The sequence below is a fragment of the Amblyomma mixtum genome, chromosome 8 (assembly GCF_055824585.1).
Source record: "Amblyomma mixtum isolate Tamu chromosome 8, ASM5582458v1, whole genome shotgun sequence".
Taxonomy (NCBI): Eukaryota; Metazoa; Arthropoda; class Arachnida; order Ixodida; family Ixodidae; genus Amblyomma; species Amblyomma mixtum.
Window position 1 is genome coordinate 124665365 of NC_143019.1, and position 15388 is coordinate 124680752.

Here is a 15388-nt window from a genome sequence, read left to right on the forward strand (position 1 = left end):
ACAACGTCCTAACAAACTCATTCTATAGATTCCATTGAGATGCCTTTTATTCGACTCGGGAAGTAGACAGCATCGTTTTGAGTGCTTCCTGCCTGTCATTTAGGAAAATCACGGCACATCTCTACCGCATGTTATGTAGCTTTTATTTTTTTATTTTTTGCTACTATCAATTATTTAAGCCGAAAAAATATTACCACGGTACAAGCCCGAAACTCACGAGGAGCGGTATTTTATCGCTCGGTACGAAGCCAACAAAGTCTTGCCCGCAGTTTTGCTCTACTTCAGGACATCGATACCGTGCAAAACCACAAGACAAGAGAGCACTTGTTTGGCGGTGGCAGGTTATTTGATTATTCGAGCCGCACTTCTGGCGAAGGGGAACACTCGTCTAGAGGCTCTTCTTTCTTTGGTAGTTCTCCGGATAGCGGCGCCGCTTGGGAGCCATGAAATCCTTGCAATGGATCCAGTTCAAGACAGCTGAAGATGCCTTGTTGTTTTGGAACTTGAACATCGAAATGCATTCACCAGAAGCCTGTGTGCAGAAATCGTTGAAGTGAACGGTTATACACGGAACTCCTAAATACCTCTACGTTTCAAACTGAACACAAAGCACTGCAGCTGTGTTAATAAAAGCTAAAAAGAAATCAATGCCGTCCAATACAGCTCTTGAAAACGTCGCCTTCTGCAAGAGCTGGTAGAAATCGTAGGCGTGGAAATGAGCTTAAATGAATTAAAGCTGAATTCTAATCCCTGTGGTCACAGTGAAGGACAAACAGCGCAGACAAAGCTGCACACCAAGATGAAATTTAAAACTGCAAGTTAAGCTTGGCAGATAGGATAACCTGCTCATTACACAAAATATCTATTAGGGCAAAGGTAAGTTTCCACCTACAAACAAACTTTGCACTGAGCCGCCCTACACGGTTAGTTAAAACCAAGGGCTTGGTGTTCGGTAAAATGCGCACGAAAAGCGCATGCTCTAATTTTCCCCGACAGCACAGAACCAAAAATGGGCTCTGGCTAGCATGACGTCAGGAGAAAGCGGAATTTTAAGAAAGTATCTTTTTCTGATCAGAAATATTTCCAGCACTTCGGTAAGCCTGGTAACCTCCTCACAATTGCTTCAGTGCCTAATGGCAGAGGACAAAATGGATTCGAAAAGAAAAAAAAATATATAATAGGTCCTTGCAGAATACGGCCTCTGAAATCACTTTGCAGCTTATATGAGTACATTTCGGGCATTGCGAGGCAGTGAATCAGACGTGGACTGGTTCCCACTGCCATGTAGCTTAGCTGGTTGTGCTTTAAGCGGTGCGGTTTGCGCAATATTTTTCTTATGTCTTTTACTCGCCCATCGTAATTTCTGCGACGTAGCTCCTACAACACCCGTGTGTATTACGTCCGAAAGAACCGTAGCACTATGGGTGTAAGACGTTGGTGGCTAACTATTATTTCGCGGCAGTTCGTTAGTCTCCTTCGCTTTCTCCTGGAATTGTGGATATGCGTCTAATATACTTCAAAAACCGAATGCCTTTCTTTTGCGACTTTGGACAATCGTGCACTATTTTCAACAACGAATGGCAAAGACCGTCAAATGTCTTTTTTAAATTCGTTCCAAACGTTAAAAAAAGCTTTCTTGGGCAATCTCTTAATTGCTCAATTTGCAATGCTTACCCTGGGTGTTATCGGCTTGCACTTCTCAGCATCAAACGGTTCCTGAACGCTGCAGCCGGTCGGTGTATACGTAAATACAATCCTGTGCTTTTCACCCTGTTGCATGAAAGAATACAGTGAACGTCATTATGCATTTTTTCCTTAAGGTCATAATCAACTTGCTTGTTAGATCTCTGGTGGCTTCATGAGAATTAACGTCCGAAAACGAATCAGGCTATGGGAGACGCCCTATTGGAGAGCTCCGAATAATTTCTGCCAGCCTGGGTTCTATTAAGTGTACTGAAATCGCACATTGCACGGGCCTCTAGCATTTCACCTCCACGGAAATGCCACCGTTGAGATCAGCAGCTGAGCACCGTAACTACTGAGCCACCGCGGCGGGCTCCTTGCTTGTTTGAACGAGTGCGCCAGTATGATTGTTAGTCACCTGTCAATAATTTTCTTTTTTCAATATACATGGTCTGTTCTTAAAGTAGTAGGACTCATTTTTTAAACAAAATTTATTCAAGAGAATAGTACAAACGATTACAATTTTTCAAGGTAGCACCCTTCCGCACCTACTCACTGCTGCTAATGAGTTTTAAAATTTTCGTACGGCTCCAGGAACGCCTGGACCGGAATGCTGTTTAGCTCCCTCGTCACGGCCTGTTGAACCACCTCTACCGATCCGTGATGTTTCCCCTCGAGCGTCGATTTCATTCTCGGGAATAGAAAAAAGTCTGGCAGGCCCAAGTCGAGGCTGTAGGGGGGCTGAGACAGCGTTACCGCCTTGTGCGGGACAAAAAATCGGGGTCCTCATTCAGATGACGAAGAAGATCCTACCGGTTGGCCTTTTCCTCCTCTGACAACACTCCCGGCACCAACTTCGCGCACGCTTTCCTCATGGGTAAGTTTTCTGTCGCGATCCCAAAAACTTGGGTTTGAGGAATGCTCAAGTCATCAGCAGTCATTCTGATAGATCACTGTTAAGTAAATGTTTCCCTCGCTACACATTTTCGTTGGTCTTGCTGGTCGAAGGGCGTCTGAAGCGGTCGTCTTCCTCCACTCTTTCCTTACCTTCTCGGAAAAGCTTGTGCCTATCAAAAACACCTGATCTACCCATGGAAGCCTCACCGTAGGCCTCCTTAAACACGTTGTGAGTCTCTTTGCCCGTTTTACCAAGATTTACTCAAAATTTGATCGCGTATCGCTGATGCAGTAAACGCTCGACGATTCTGCGTGACGAGACGTTTCGACAGGGGTTCGCAGTACAAGCGCCCTCCTCTCTTCAACGGCCGAGAGCCGACTGCCGATTTTCCCCAGCATTCCCAATTCAACGATCCTGCACGCGCAGACCACCCCTTCTCCGCCCGCTCACCCAGGAAAAAAACCAGTCCTACTACTTTCAGAACAGACCATGTATATGCTCCGCATTTCCCGCTTGTGCAGATAAACTCTTTCAAGGCGGCTTCGATAACCATACCGCTCAAGAGTCAACTAAGATTATGACAATATTTGCCACTGCTTTTGAAAAGGCCATTCAGCCATACTATGAAGATTACAAGCCGCAGCCACAGAATAAGAAATGGTCTACGAGCAGAGGCGCACCCACTGCAGATTTTTACTAGGCAGTGTTATCCAAAGGTTTTTGACAGTATGAAGATTTACGCATCAAGAAAAAAAAAATCAACCGGTACAATCAGCTTCCAATTTGAAAAAAAAAACAAAAGTGTGTGAATTAGTAGCTTCTGAAAAACTGAAAAACATGTTTCCGGGCGCCTCCGAACATCATTGTGTTGAAATAACTTTCCCAGTAATCATCTATGCATTTTTATACCTAAGTTTGCTGAACACTCACCAAACCAAACCAAATAAGATTTGGATGGAATGTGGCAGTTCTGAACTTTTTACAGGGTCAACTCTCAATTAAAGACCATTTAACGAAGAATTGCTAATAACATGAGGGTAAGAAACCTAAGACAACAAAACTATCTCGTTAAGATAGAAAATAACGCCGTGCGATAATTCTCAGGGCTATATATCCAACCGTTTCTTGCAGCCACTTCACAGGAGTAGGCGAATATTGCCTCCCTCTGTGAGCAGTGCAGTTAGGTGGAGTGCCTTTAAAGGCCTTTTTTCGTGTTCTAGACCCTCCCGAGCAGTTTATTTAACTACCAAAAGCGGCTTAACATGGAAACGACCTGCTTATTTGCGTGCTAGTCAAACAGCATTATTTATGTTTTTATACGTAGTCCTCATCAGCAGTTTCGCAACTTGTCAGAAGGAATTGCCCACACTGCCGGTGCTTTAAAATCAGCAAGTGTGGCACGTGCATTTGCGCCAGCTAATGTATGCGCAGCGTCCCTATACAACGGGCGAGAAATCTTCGGTCGAAACTGCTCAAAATAATCAGTTTCGCTGTCACATTCTCAACAATAAATAAACGAGCGGCATTAGAGCAAATTGACCACGTGGCAGCAGTGCTATTGAGTATTCAAGGCGAAAGCAATAGAGCTTCCAGAGATCTCAGTTGTGAAAGCAACTCTATTAGCCGGATAATAAATTTGCATGCTAAACGGAAATAGGACAGGCGAGCAACAGTTAAAATTAAAAATAGCCGGACTTTAATCAAATTATTCCGGTAAGTGATAGCTGCACGCGCTATGTTGAATGTGTCAAATAGTCTCAGTGAGACCGAAATTCTTTGAAGTTTATCGGGGTTTTCTTTGACAGCAGCCTGTGACAGCGTATCGCTCCTGCATGGCATTTATTAACATTTTTTTTGCTCTAAGCAACAGCGTTCTGCATATGCCTACAAATGAAATATATTCTCGCAGATATAGCGACTGGTCTCATACGGATGGGTGTCTTTCATGTCGTAAGAAGGCGTTATAGTATTTTTTGAAGAATCCTTTACGAAAGCCTGCATGATGAATTGGTCGATTGAATCTTGGTTGTCCTGACCCTATTAGCGATAACATTAGTTAATACTTTTTAGGCAACGGACACTAAGCTGATCGTTTTGCAATTTTTGAATCCTTGACGTCTCCTTTCTTATGAATTAAGGTAATTTGAGCGTTCTTCCAAGTTTCTTATACGCTCGAGGTCAGAAGGCATTGCGTATACAGGATGGCTAGTTTTGCTAGCACAATCACCCCTCCATCCTTCAACAAATCTGCGGTTACCTGATCCTCCTCAGCTCCGTTCCCCTTTTGCATTGCTCCTAAGGCTTCCTTTACTTCCTCTTTCGTACGCTACACTCTTCCTTATTAACGTTCTGATTGAATTGGCTACTGTACACAGTTGTGTAGGCAATAGATCACATTTATACTCTCAATCAGGTGACAGAGAGATGCGCAGAATACAACCAACCGCTATATATAGCATTCATTGATTACGAGAAAGAATTTGACTGAATGGGAACCTCAGCTGACTTGTAGGCATTGCGTAATCAGAATTTACAAGAGTGTTATGTGAAAATATTGGAAGATATCATAACGAAGATGCAGCCACCGGAGTCGCCCATAAAGTCCGGAATGAAATTCTAGTAAGGAAGGGTGTCAGGCAGGAAGCCATGATCTAGCCATTACCATTCACCGACTGTTTATAGGGGCATTCCGCAACTTGAATTGGTAGCAGATGGGGACAAGAGTTAATGGAGAACACTTAAGCATTTTGTGATTCGCTGATGGCATTACCCGCCTAAGTCAATCAGGAGATGAGCTGCAAAACATGATGAATGAGTTAGACAAGCAGAGCAGAAAGGTAGGCCTTAAAATTAACGTGCAGAAAAGGAAAGTAATGGTCAGCAGTCTCGCCAGGAAACAGCAGTTTACAATGTTAGCGAGATGCTGGATGTGGTAACGGAATATGCCTACTTAGAGCAGGTAGCGGTCGCTGATCCGGATCATGAGAGGGAAATAACTAGAAGAATAAAAATATGATGGAGCGCATATCGAAGTTCCTCTCAGATCATGAATTGCAATTTACCACTATCCCTTAAGCGAAAAGTATACAGCAGCTATACCTTACCGGTACTTACCTATGGGTCAGAAACTTGGAGGCTAACGAAAAGGGCTCACCTTAAGTTAACGTCAGCGCAGCGAGCTACGGAAAGAAAACTGGTAGGTGTAACGCTGAGAGATCGGAAGCGGGCAGAATGGGTGAGGGAATTAACGTGGGTCAGTGACATCCCGCAGAAATCAAGAGGAAGAAATCTGCTTGGGCAGGGCCTGTCATGTGAAGGCGAGATAAGTAGAAAACCAGCGAAAAGGACGCGTTCACAAGAAGAAGTACACAGGACAACGCTGGACAACGCCAGCGTTGTCCTGTGTACTTCTCCTTGTGAACGCGTCCTTTTCGCTGGTTTTCTACTTACCATGCACCAACTGGCCCAACAAGCTATGCTTCTTTAGTGAAGGCAAGATAACCGGTGGTCTTTAAGGCTAAGGGAGTGGATTTAAATCGAAGGCAAACGTAGCAGGGGCGAGGTCAAGAAGTTTGCGGGGATACGGTGGCCGCAACTGGCAAAGGACAGGGTTAATTGGAGATACATGGGAGAGGCCTTTGCCTGGGAGTAGTCCGGCTGATGATGATGATGGCGATGAAGGCGTTAAAGTTGCAGCTCTGCGACTCGAGAAAGGCAGGAACAGCTTAAAACTCGTTAATAGCGCTATGCTAGAGATGCGGCTGAAAAGCTGTTTAACATCAGAAGCGCACCAATGACGCAGACAAAAATATGTGCGCGCTGAATTCCATGGGAGAGAAAGAGGGCAAGAATATGGGTTGCTACGCCAACGTTTCGACAGCAGAACTTGCTTTCGTTTGGACGAGGGTAATTAATCTTGTTGAAACGTTGGGTGAGCACCCTGAGGCTGCCACCTCCCTTCCCCACATTGTATAGCTGGTTAAAATAACTAAGAAACGACAGGCTATGTGGAGCCGTAGGACGGACTTCCAAACAAACTTGTATGTTATAAAAATATGACATTACTATTTAAAGCCTGTAGCAGCCATTGTGGTCCAGTGGCCGCGTTTCAGCGTCGCGGGCTCAGCGCGTAGAACCTTTGAATTTAGAGCCGCACTTCTCTGATAATCAGATTAAGCATTAAACATAGGCTGTCACTGGCACTTGGTTTTTAAACAATGACTCCCTCATAGAGGCTGAATTTCTGGAAGCGTCTCAGGAACTGATGCCGTTTTTGGATGTTAATTTCTGTTCAAAAGAAATGCTTATATGCATCTAACCACTTTTGAATATCAAGATTGATATCTTTTTTCCCGCCTTTTCACAGGGCATTCGCGCCACTGCTAAATTTACAAACAACTTAACACGCAAGCTGCTCCAGCAAAACTGGCATCTGCCGGGGAATTACCGTTACAGTACCTTTTTTTCTACGCTCTCAACTTCCTTGAGTACCAAGTAGAAGTCCATATGTTCTGTGTACGAAGAGGCTGCTTTGGCTGCAAGCTCCTTGTACGCAGGATTTCCCCGGGCGTCCATTTCCTGCCAGCCACTGCTGACCAGGAGTGAGGGTGTAGCACTCTTGCCACCAAGTACCCCGTGCATCATGACGCAAGCAAGTAGCCAGGCGCTCAGAAGCTCCATTGTAAGATCCTGTGGAGAGCAGAAAATTTTGTGATGCGCTGCTGTGTGTGGGGGATTAAAGAGTTATTTCAGCCGAACTCACCAGTCGGACAAGCAGAGCTGAGGAGTAGTCTTGATTCTGCTGATATAAAAGCCTCGTCTCAGTTCGTGTCTGCGCATTTCCATGTAATGGGCAATAAAGCTATTCGTCCTTTGTTTTGTCTTGAAGACTGGATGGGCCTTTCGTTATTTGCGCGATATGCATGTAAGAGCCCTGCACATGTGAACGCTGAAAGCGCTATCTTTTCTTCTCCTTTAGAGAACGGAAGAATATAGATCAAATTTTATAAATAAAAAGACGGTAATCGGAACAATAACCGTTAAATTTGCGCTGTTGATAAAGGCGCCAGTTCCTAAACACGATCGTAAAAGCCGGAGCCCCACGAGAAAGGCACACTTGTTTTGATGCAGGCAATGTGCGACTGATTTTTAAATTTCATTTTTACCATAATCATCGCGTTCAGTGCCGTCACCTTTAAAAGCCCTTTTATTGCACGGGTGTTTTTGAAAAGTGTGGGTTATATCTTAATACACTGGCAAGCAGGATAACAAATTCTGCGACTCTTTTTTTTTAAATTCCAATAATTTTCAGGGCTCAAACCTCTTGCGGTTACCAGAGAGTGCTACCTAGCGACCTACGTGAGGAGTCTGGCTCTCCTCATCGTTATTCGTTTTCTGCGAGTGAATATATGTCGGTCTGTTTTACGTGTACAGTGGTTCACATACTTGCCTAGAGCACCCGACTGCCACGCCATGTCGTGTAGTTATGAAAATCTGCCCAATAAGTACTTTAAGTACTTTCTTCTGGGCGAGTTGGTTCATAATTTCCAAAGGTAAAAACTTGCGCAAACAGTAGAAGAAGAAGGAGACGGTACAACAGGACAGAGCGCACTGTCCTGCTCTGTCCTGTTGTACCGTCTCCTTCTTCTTCTACTGTTTGCGCAAGTTTTTACCTTTGGAAAATCTGCCGCAGCCTGGCGGGCCCAATACAGCTTTCAGTGAGCGCAGGAGGTAAACACGATCCTCGGGAGTGTTCATCAACAAAAAGGCCAGGTTTCAAGCCCTAAGTGACATAAGTGTACATAAGTGACATAAGTGTACTGCTCGGTGCATCTTTGAACCAAAATAGACAAATGTGTGGTGCTCTACCAGGCAGAATGTCGATATACCAACTGTTTCAGGGAAGAATTTGAAAAAATTTCAAAATCATATTTTTAGGGTAAAAATATGGCTTTGGCGGAACGGTATTGCAGTGTTGGCACACAAGAAAACTACTGAATCGTCGTAAGCATTAAGCTGGTTAACTAATTTTTAATAATTATCATTTTAACTAGTAGACGCCTAGTTGCGATGAAAGATTTGCAGCCGGTCGTAACTAATAGCCATATGAATTATTAAGAATTTCGAAAACGCGCTTATCCTCGGTGTTGGCTCGAAAAAATTTGAATTTATATCTAGTTGCGTGCACTGAAAACGTTGCTTTAACTGCATGCTTTTTGAAAGTGCATGCATTTTGGCACGATGCTGCCAAATTTTGTTGACCACCGAGGATAATCGCGTCGTAGAAAATCTAAAGCCGATATGGCTACTGCTAACGACCGGCAAAAAATCGCTAATTGTATCTAGGCGCCGAATTCTACTATTTAAAAAGTTAATTATTAAAATTTGTTAGACAGCTTACTACTAAAGACAAATCACCGGTTTTTTGGTGTCCGCCAGTACTGGTGATATTATGCCGCAAAAGTTATGTTTTTACCCCAAAAAGCCTAGTTTTGAAACTTTTTGAAATTCTTCCCTGAACGCCTAGTATATTTGTACAGCACTTAATTAGGAGCAGCTAGCGTGCCTAAGCCGTGCTAGAACATCCACGTGCGAGCAATTACGTGGCGTCGTTTCTAGGTTGGACTAAAGCTGAGGTTCAGCACCACCTGCGCTTGTTTTGATTGGGTAAGGCGTGCGCAGGAGCGATGAAATTCATATGTTTCGCAAACATTCTCACATTATGTGTTCTTTCATTTCGGAGACAGTGTTCCACTCAAACTTTTTCTTTTTAAGCCTTTAGTGTTGTCTCCAGGCGAAGGGCTGAGCAACATTGCCTTTATTTCCTAGTCAGTAGGCAGCGCGAAACAAATGGGACAAAGGCGTGATTCCGACGCAGACAAATTACCATTTCGAAACAAAACGAACAGCCACTGGAGAGCAGTACAGGAAAGGAACAAAGATGCTGAAGGAAAGGCCAAAAGAAACGCATAAAAATCGGAGAGAGGGATTCTGATCACTAGTGGCGCCGGGTACCCACCGGTTTGCAATGAATACAAGCTTTCCCCTGGCTTGGAAGTCGCATTATCTGAGGTGGATCCCTTGCATAGTGGCACTTTGACCCCAGCTCGACGAAAATCCAAAACTTTGTGATCTGGCGCTCTTGGGCTAAAATTTCCTCTGCGCCATTAAAACTTATCGTCATCAACAAAACTGTAAAAATTAGGTGATGCCAATAGGTTTCGGTTACAGACTCCTCAAAAGTTCAGTAAATTCCGGATGCGTCATTTCAAACAAATTGTTGAATTAACTCCAAAGGATAGCAATATGTGTACCAAATTCGCGCATTTGTGCAATCACTTTCGCAGGGCTTCTAGGCTGTACCATCCACTCGGGTTAAATGTGGTTTCACAATTATTAATAAATCGACCCTATACCACTGGCTTCACTGACGGCGGGTCCAACCTATGAGCGCCTAGACTTTAACATCTGCAGCAAAGCGCAGCGCGATTACCCATAGGTGCTGAAAGGTGAGCATACTCCATAATCAAGCTGAGTGTGTGGTAGACTGCTAGCTCTTAGAGCGAAGGCTGCCGAGAAAGGCCGGCTGTTAGCGTTCGTAGTCATTTTGCACCCGAAAGTCTCGTGATCACTACGTGCGTACAGTCCGTTGCCAACGCTTTGAAACACCTCACATGAGGACGTCCTGAAATTAGACGATCACGTGGTATCTTGGCTCCTTGCGCAGTAGCAGCCGCAGCAGTTAGGATAAAGTCGCCAGCAGCCCGCGAGCATGATGAGCTGATCCACCTATGCCTTAACCCAAGAGTTCTAAGAAAGTACGCCAGGCAGCTGTCACTCGTCTCAGAAACCAAGATCCCGATGTACGAAAGCGAAACGCAGAAGCCACCTGGCGAAGAACTCAAGGTCCAGCGGATGGAGGAAAGCGTGCCGATGATGCCCACCAAGAATTGCCATCTGACCAAAAGCGTTTTAATGCGACATAATTTAGTCCGTCTTCATTAACAAAATTTCCGGGTTAACGTAACAAAGTCCCTAATTGGTCGATAGTGCCATGACATCATCAGCACTGAAAAATTTGAAAATTCGAGGACAAGAATGTTTGAATACCTAAATTTGGACTGTAATATAAGAATATACTAATTGGATCTATTATTCTAGGGTAATCCATCCACTAATATCAGATAATTTATCTTAACTGGCCTACTAATTGACATGAGTCCACCGTAATCCTCACCAGTCCACCTTAATATATTTTTCGGCCTGCTTAGAAATTTTCTGGGTTTCGCCCAACTTCCAACCGCTATTCCATTTTCTTCTTTAAGAATGTGGTTAAGAATTAAAGATTTAACTGCGCGAAAGGGTTAGGACACCAGGGAGACACATTCACGACACTTAGAAGCGCTTCGAACGGTCGTGAATGTGTCTCCCTGGTGTCCTATCCCTTTCGCGCCGTTAAATCTTTAATTCAGAAATGAACCAACTAGCCCAGTAAATCCTTTTGCAACGTGGTCAACAAGGCCGCCAAGTTTTAGCGCTTTGGTGTCAGGACAAAATCCTTTAATTACGATTTCATTTCACTGCAGCAGGACGTTTCTGCGCGTTACAATTGCCCTTGCCATGTACAATTGCCCTTGCGTTACAATTGCCCTTGCCCTTGCACTGGTTATTCGCGGCGTAAAAATGCGTCGAGTCAAAACATCCTGGTTCTTACCATTCTCTCATTGCCAGCATTCAGAACAGTGGTACGCTTAAAATCCTTGCATTATTCCGCTATAATACTGCGCGAGAAACGCGACTTCCCAGAAATCGAACAGAGCTAAAGCAAGGGGAGTTGGTTCTGCACCTTGCTTCACTGCGCTCTGGTACAGAAAGTTTGACTAAAAGGCCGGATAAGAAACAGACAAGAACATACGAGACGTAAACTAACGGATAACTGCTTGTTACACATGTCACAATTGCTTTCTGTACATTTTTTATCTCACGATGTGGCCTTAGCATGAACGTCATTTTCTTAGCTCTACCCTGGCATTTCATTGTGGCATACGTATACGGTCGCGTAACAGCCTAGAACGAAAGTGCTTTATTCCCAGCGGCCGCATACCAAGTTGTACGTTACGCCCTACTAATAATTGATTACTTGTAATAAAATACTTTGTCTTCTAATTTGACATTAATCGAGTATTTTTTTTTCGGACGCTAACGTTCAGGGCAATAGCATCATTTTTTCTGTAAACTGTTTCTCGTAATCAGTTATTTTTTACCAAAACAAGTTGTAACAAAGAGTACAGCTTGACTGTATACCGTTAGTTACCAGCTTGACTGTACAGCTTGATTGCAAAGATTGCTTCTAGCAAGAGTGCTTCCTTCGCGACAGAACGACCACGGGTCGGCTGCGAAGAAGTATATGAAGCGATCATGTCCGTACAGCCATGCAGCTTCTCAGTGTAGCCTACAGGGAAAGCTAGCAGCTCTGAACTTCATCCACCATGCGGGAAGATGAAGTTTTGTACTTGGCTTCAAACCGAAGCAATAAGGTCCTTACCGAGGCAAAGTTTGCATACCAGCCTAACGCTACCGTTAAATTTATTGAAGTGAGAAGCGCACTATTGAAGTTTTTCATCTGCGTGCAAAGGAGAGAATCGCGGTGGACCATGTTTTGGGCCCAACACGAACCAAGCGGAATAAGAAACTTCGTTTACCCGGCATTCCCCGGGTGGATGAAGTGCTCTAAGTAATTCTCATAGACGGTGGCGCCAGCTTTCTTGGTTGGTAATATTGAGAAACTCTATGCGGACCACAACCGTTTACCTCCGCCATCTAGGGCAGTTCTCGTCCCGAGAATTATAACGTGACCGCTCTGTAGGACCCTCTCTGCCCCTCCCGTCCTGTCAGATGGCGCCGCAACTTGTTTTTCAGTACAACCAACTCGGAGGCTTACACACAAAGCACGGATCAGGGACGAAGCGCGGCGCTTCACAGAGGACTTCGACACTAACATCGCCACACTGCGCCATTACGAGCTGGCGCTCAAGGTATTCCTGGTTCAAATACCGCAATTCCCTGCAGCGCATAAATTGAGAGAGTGTTCAGGGCAGCTGCTGATGTCTTGACGAGGAAATGTAGGAAAATTAACAACCTCGACAAACATCCTCTTGAAAATTAACGTGTGACAAAATATTGATCCAGCCGGTGCTTCATTGTAGTCTTATTAATTTTTGTTATCGCATTAAAAGTCGGGAGGCAAAAAATGCAATAGTAATCGATTACTTTTCTCTAATTGCTGAGTTACTTTTCTGGGTCTGGAATTGTCCCCTGTAATCCTTTACATATCACATGAAGTAATTGTAATCGGTTACTTACTTTCCTTAACCTGTATGAGACTGGCCGTATCACATGCCGCGTTTTACATCAACCACATGTGTAAACCCGTTGCTTTGTGCTGATGTTTGCTTTTTTCGTCAAGCGGGCTAAGTTTGGCCTTAAAAAGTTCCATACAACTTGAAATGTGGCAAGTGGCTGATTCAACAAGAAAATAAAGGTGAATTGCTCAATTACTCAAGCTTAATTTTATAAACTGCAAGTTCATTTTTCATCTATAGGTCATTTATGCTATTGCGAACAAATGTTTCGTTTTCATTTTAAGGAAACAATGTTTCTTTCTTGACAAATGTCTATCATTGACAACTAACTCTAATCTGCTTTGTTAAACTGGGGAAAAACAGATTTTGAGGAGTACTGACATTTTAGTGAATAATATTACCTCTCTGATTTGCTTTGGAAGAGACAGTCGCATCAAGGTAGACGGCGCAAAGATCATGCGAAAATTTAAGCACTATGGTTGCATTCTACCATGTGAGCAGATGTGTACAGCCACTCTTTACATAAACCTATCGCACTTTATTCAGGTTGCAAAGAGGAAGACGAGCAGCGCCGGCCGCCGCTCCGCTAGCGCGGGGAGCGAGATCGCTGGCTGGATGACCGATGCTCGGACCGGCATTTTGGCTAGCTGTCGTTAAGTTATTCCCCGAAAATCCTGCTACAATTTGGTGGAGGTGTGCTGGGTACAGCCTTTGGCCAACGTCCTGGAGCTTCGCAGAAGAACCAGCGCTTCAGCTATGTCCACAGACGCAAGCCAGTCATCTTCCCTTTCGCCTACACCCGTCGTTTGCCCTGGCGCTCTCCGACAGCGGGACGCAGCCATTTTTAGCGGGTCCGATGATCACAACGTGTAGGATTGGCTTGCCTCCTACGAGCGGGTAAGTGGCCACAACCGGTGGGACGACGCCATGAAACTGAACAACGTGGTGTTCTCCCTCTCGGACGTGGCCAGCCTATGGCACAGGAACCATGAAGCAGACTTTACCACCTGGTCTGCCTTCAAAAGAGCCTTTTCTGACATCTTTGGGCGCCCTGCAGTACGGAAGCTGCGCTGAACAGCGCCTGCGAGTGAGAGCCCAGCTGCAGGGAGAATCATTCACGAGTTATATCGAGGATGTCATCAACCTCTGTTCAAGGGTAGACTCGTGTATGTCCAAGGCGGACCGGATTAAGCATGTCCTGAAAGGCATCGAAACTGAAGCATTTCAGATGCTTATCGCCCGGAACCCTACCACCGTTGCTGAAGTATTCAACGTGTGTCAGAGCTACGATGAGCTCCGCAAGCAGCGCATTCTGGTGCCACCACCTTCCGTGCAGCCTGACTCGCTTTCCTGCCTCGCTGTGACAACGTCTCACAGCTCGCTGCTTGACCAGATAAAAGACTTTGTACGTGAGGAGGTGGCTCGACAGCTGTCACTTCTTCACGGCTTGGAGGGGCCTCCCTCCAACCTGGATCCGACCCTGCAAACTGTGATTCGCGAGCAAGTGACCGAAGCGCTACCACCTGTTCGTCCGCCGGTTCCTGCTGCAGCGCCGCTCACATACGCCGACGCCGTCCGAAAACCAAGAGCCGAGCCGTTTGTCCCGTTATATCCTCCGACGACGCCGCCTGCCTTTCCAACCAGACCACCTCCTGCTCGTGTCAACCCTTGGCGCACCCGTGACAACCTTCCCATTTGCTATGTATGTGGTGTCCTTGGTCACGTTGCGCGCCTGTGCCGACGCCGTGTGCCACCACCCGTGGATGACCCCAGGACCTACGTCTACATGGCACCACAGCCCCGCCACCTCCGTCGGCTGCCGAACAGCTTGATGCCTCCGACCGCCGCCCGTATTCTCGCCGCCGTTCGCCATCCCCGCGGCGCCGTTCTTTTTCGCCACTGCGTCCTCATTCCCCTATGGGCCAGGAAAAATAGTTACCGCATTTCCTGAGGCAAGAACTGCGTATTCGGCGACAAGTTCAAGGCCTCGTTTGTCCCCAGCGAATGTGCTCGAAGTTTCTGCGGAGGGCCACACCGCCTTGGCGCTTGTCGATACTGGCGCTGCTGTTTCTGTGATGAATGAGAAACTGTGCCGCAAACTTCGTAAAGTGACGACGCCATTATCCGTATTTTCGCTTCATACAGCTAATGCGCAGTGAATCTCGCCTTTAGACGCCTGCACAGCCAGGGTTATCATTCAGGGTTCTTTATATACTGTTGAATTCGTTGTTCTCTCATCGTGCTCGCATGACATTATTTTAGGTTGGGACTTTCTTTCCCAACATGAGGCCCTCACCTACTGCGCTCGCGCCAAGCTCGAACTTCTTCAGTACAGTGCTACCTCGCCTGATACGTCATCTTCGTGGAGCAAACTGTCTGTGGCTGACCACATCGAGATTCCTCCATGCTCATCTGTTCCTGTCCCTGTCTCCTGCCTCACCGCATC

At 45.5% G+C, this 15388-nt stretch overlaps 1 protein-coding gene across 1 annotated transcript; it reads right to left on the minus strand.

The window, feature by feature from the left end:
* Positions 1-388: 388 nt before the first annotated feature.
* Positions 389-7261, minus strand: LOC149334221 (uncharacterized). The gene is made up of 3 exons (XM_089557888.1): positions 7040-7261; positions 1675-1770; positions 389-532 (listed from the first exon to the last, which is right to left on the minus strand). Exons 1-3 carry the CDS (start codon positions 7259-7261, stop codon positions 389-391), a joined length of 462 nt encoding a protein of 153 aa, XP_089414014.1.
* Between the last annotated feature and the right edge of the window lie 8127 nt (positions 7262-15388).

Bases quoted from the DNA above. Each gene is read 5' to 3' on its own strand.
- LOC149334221 (XM_089557888.1), bottom strand. From the start codon at position 7,261: ATGGAGCTTCTGAGCGCCTGGCTACTTGCTTGCGTCATGATGCACGGG. The intron at 1,771-7,039 runs GTACTGTAACGG...TTCATGCAACAG, and splicing joins TTGAGAGCGTAGAAAAAAAG to GGTGAAAAGCACAGGATTGT. The intron at 533-1,674 runs GTAAGCATTGCA...TTCTGCACACAG, and splicing joins GCAAGCCGATAACACCCAGG to GCTTCTGGTGAATGCATTTC.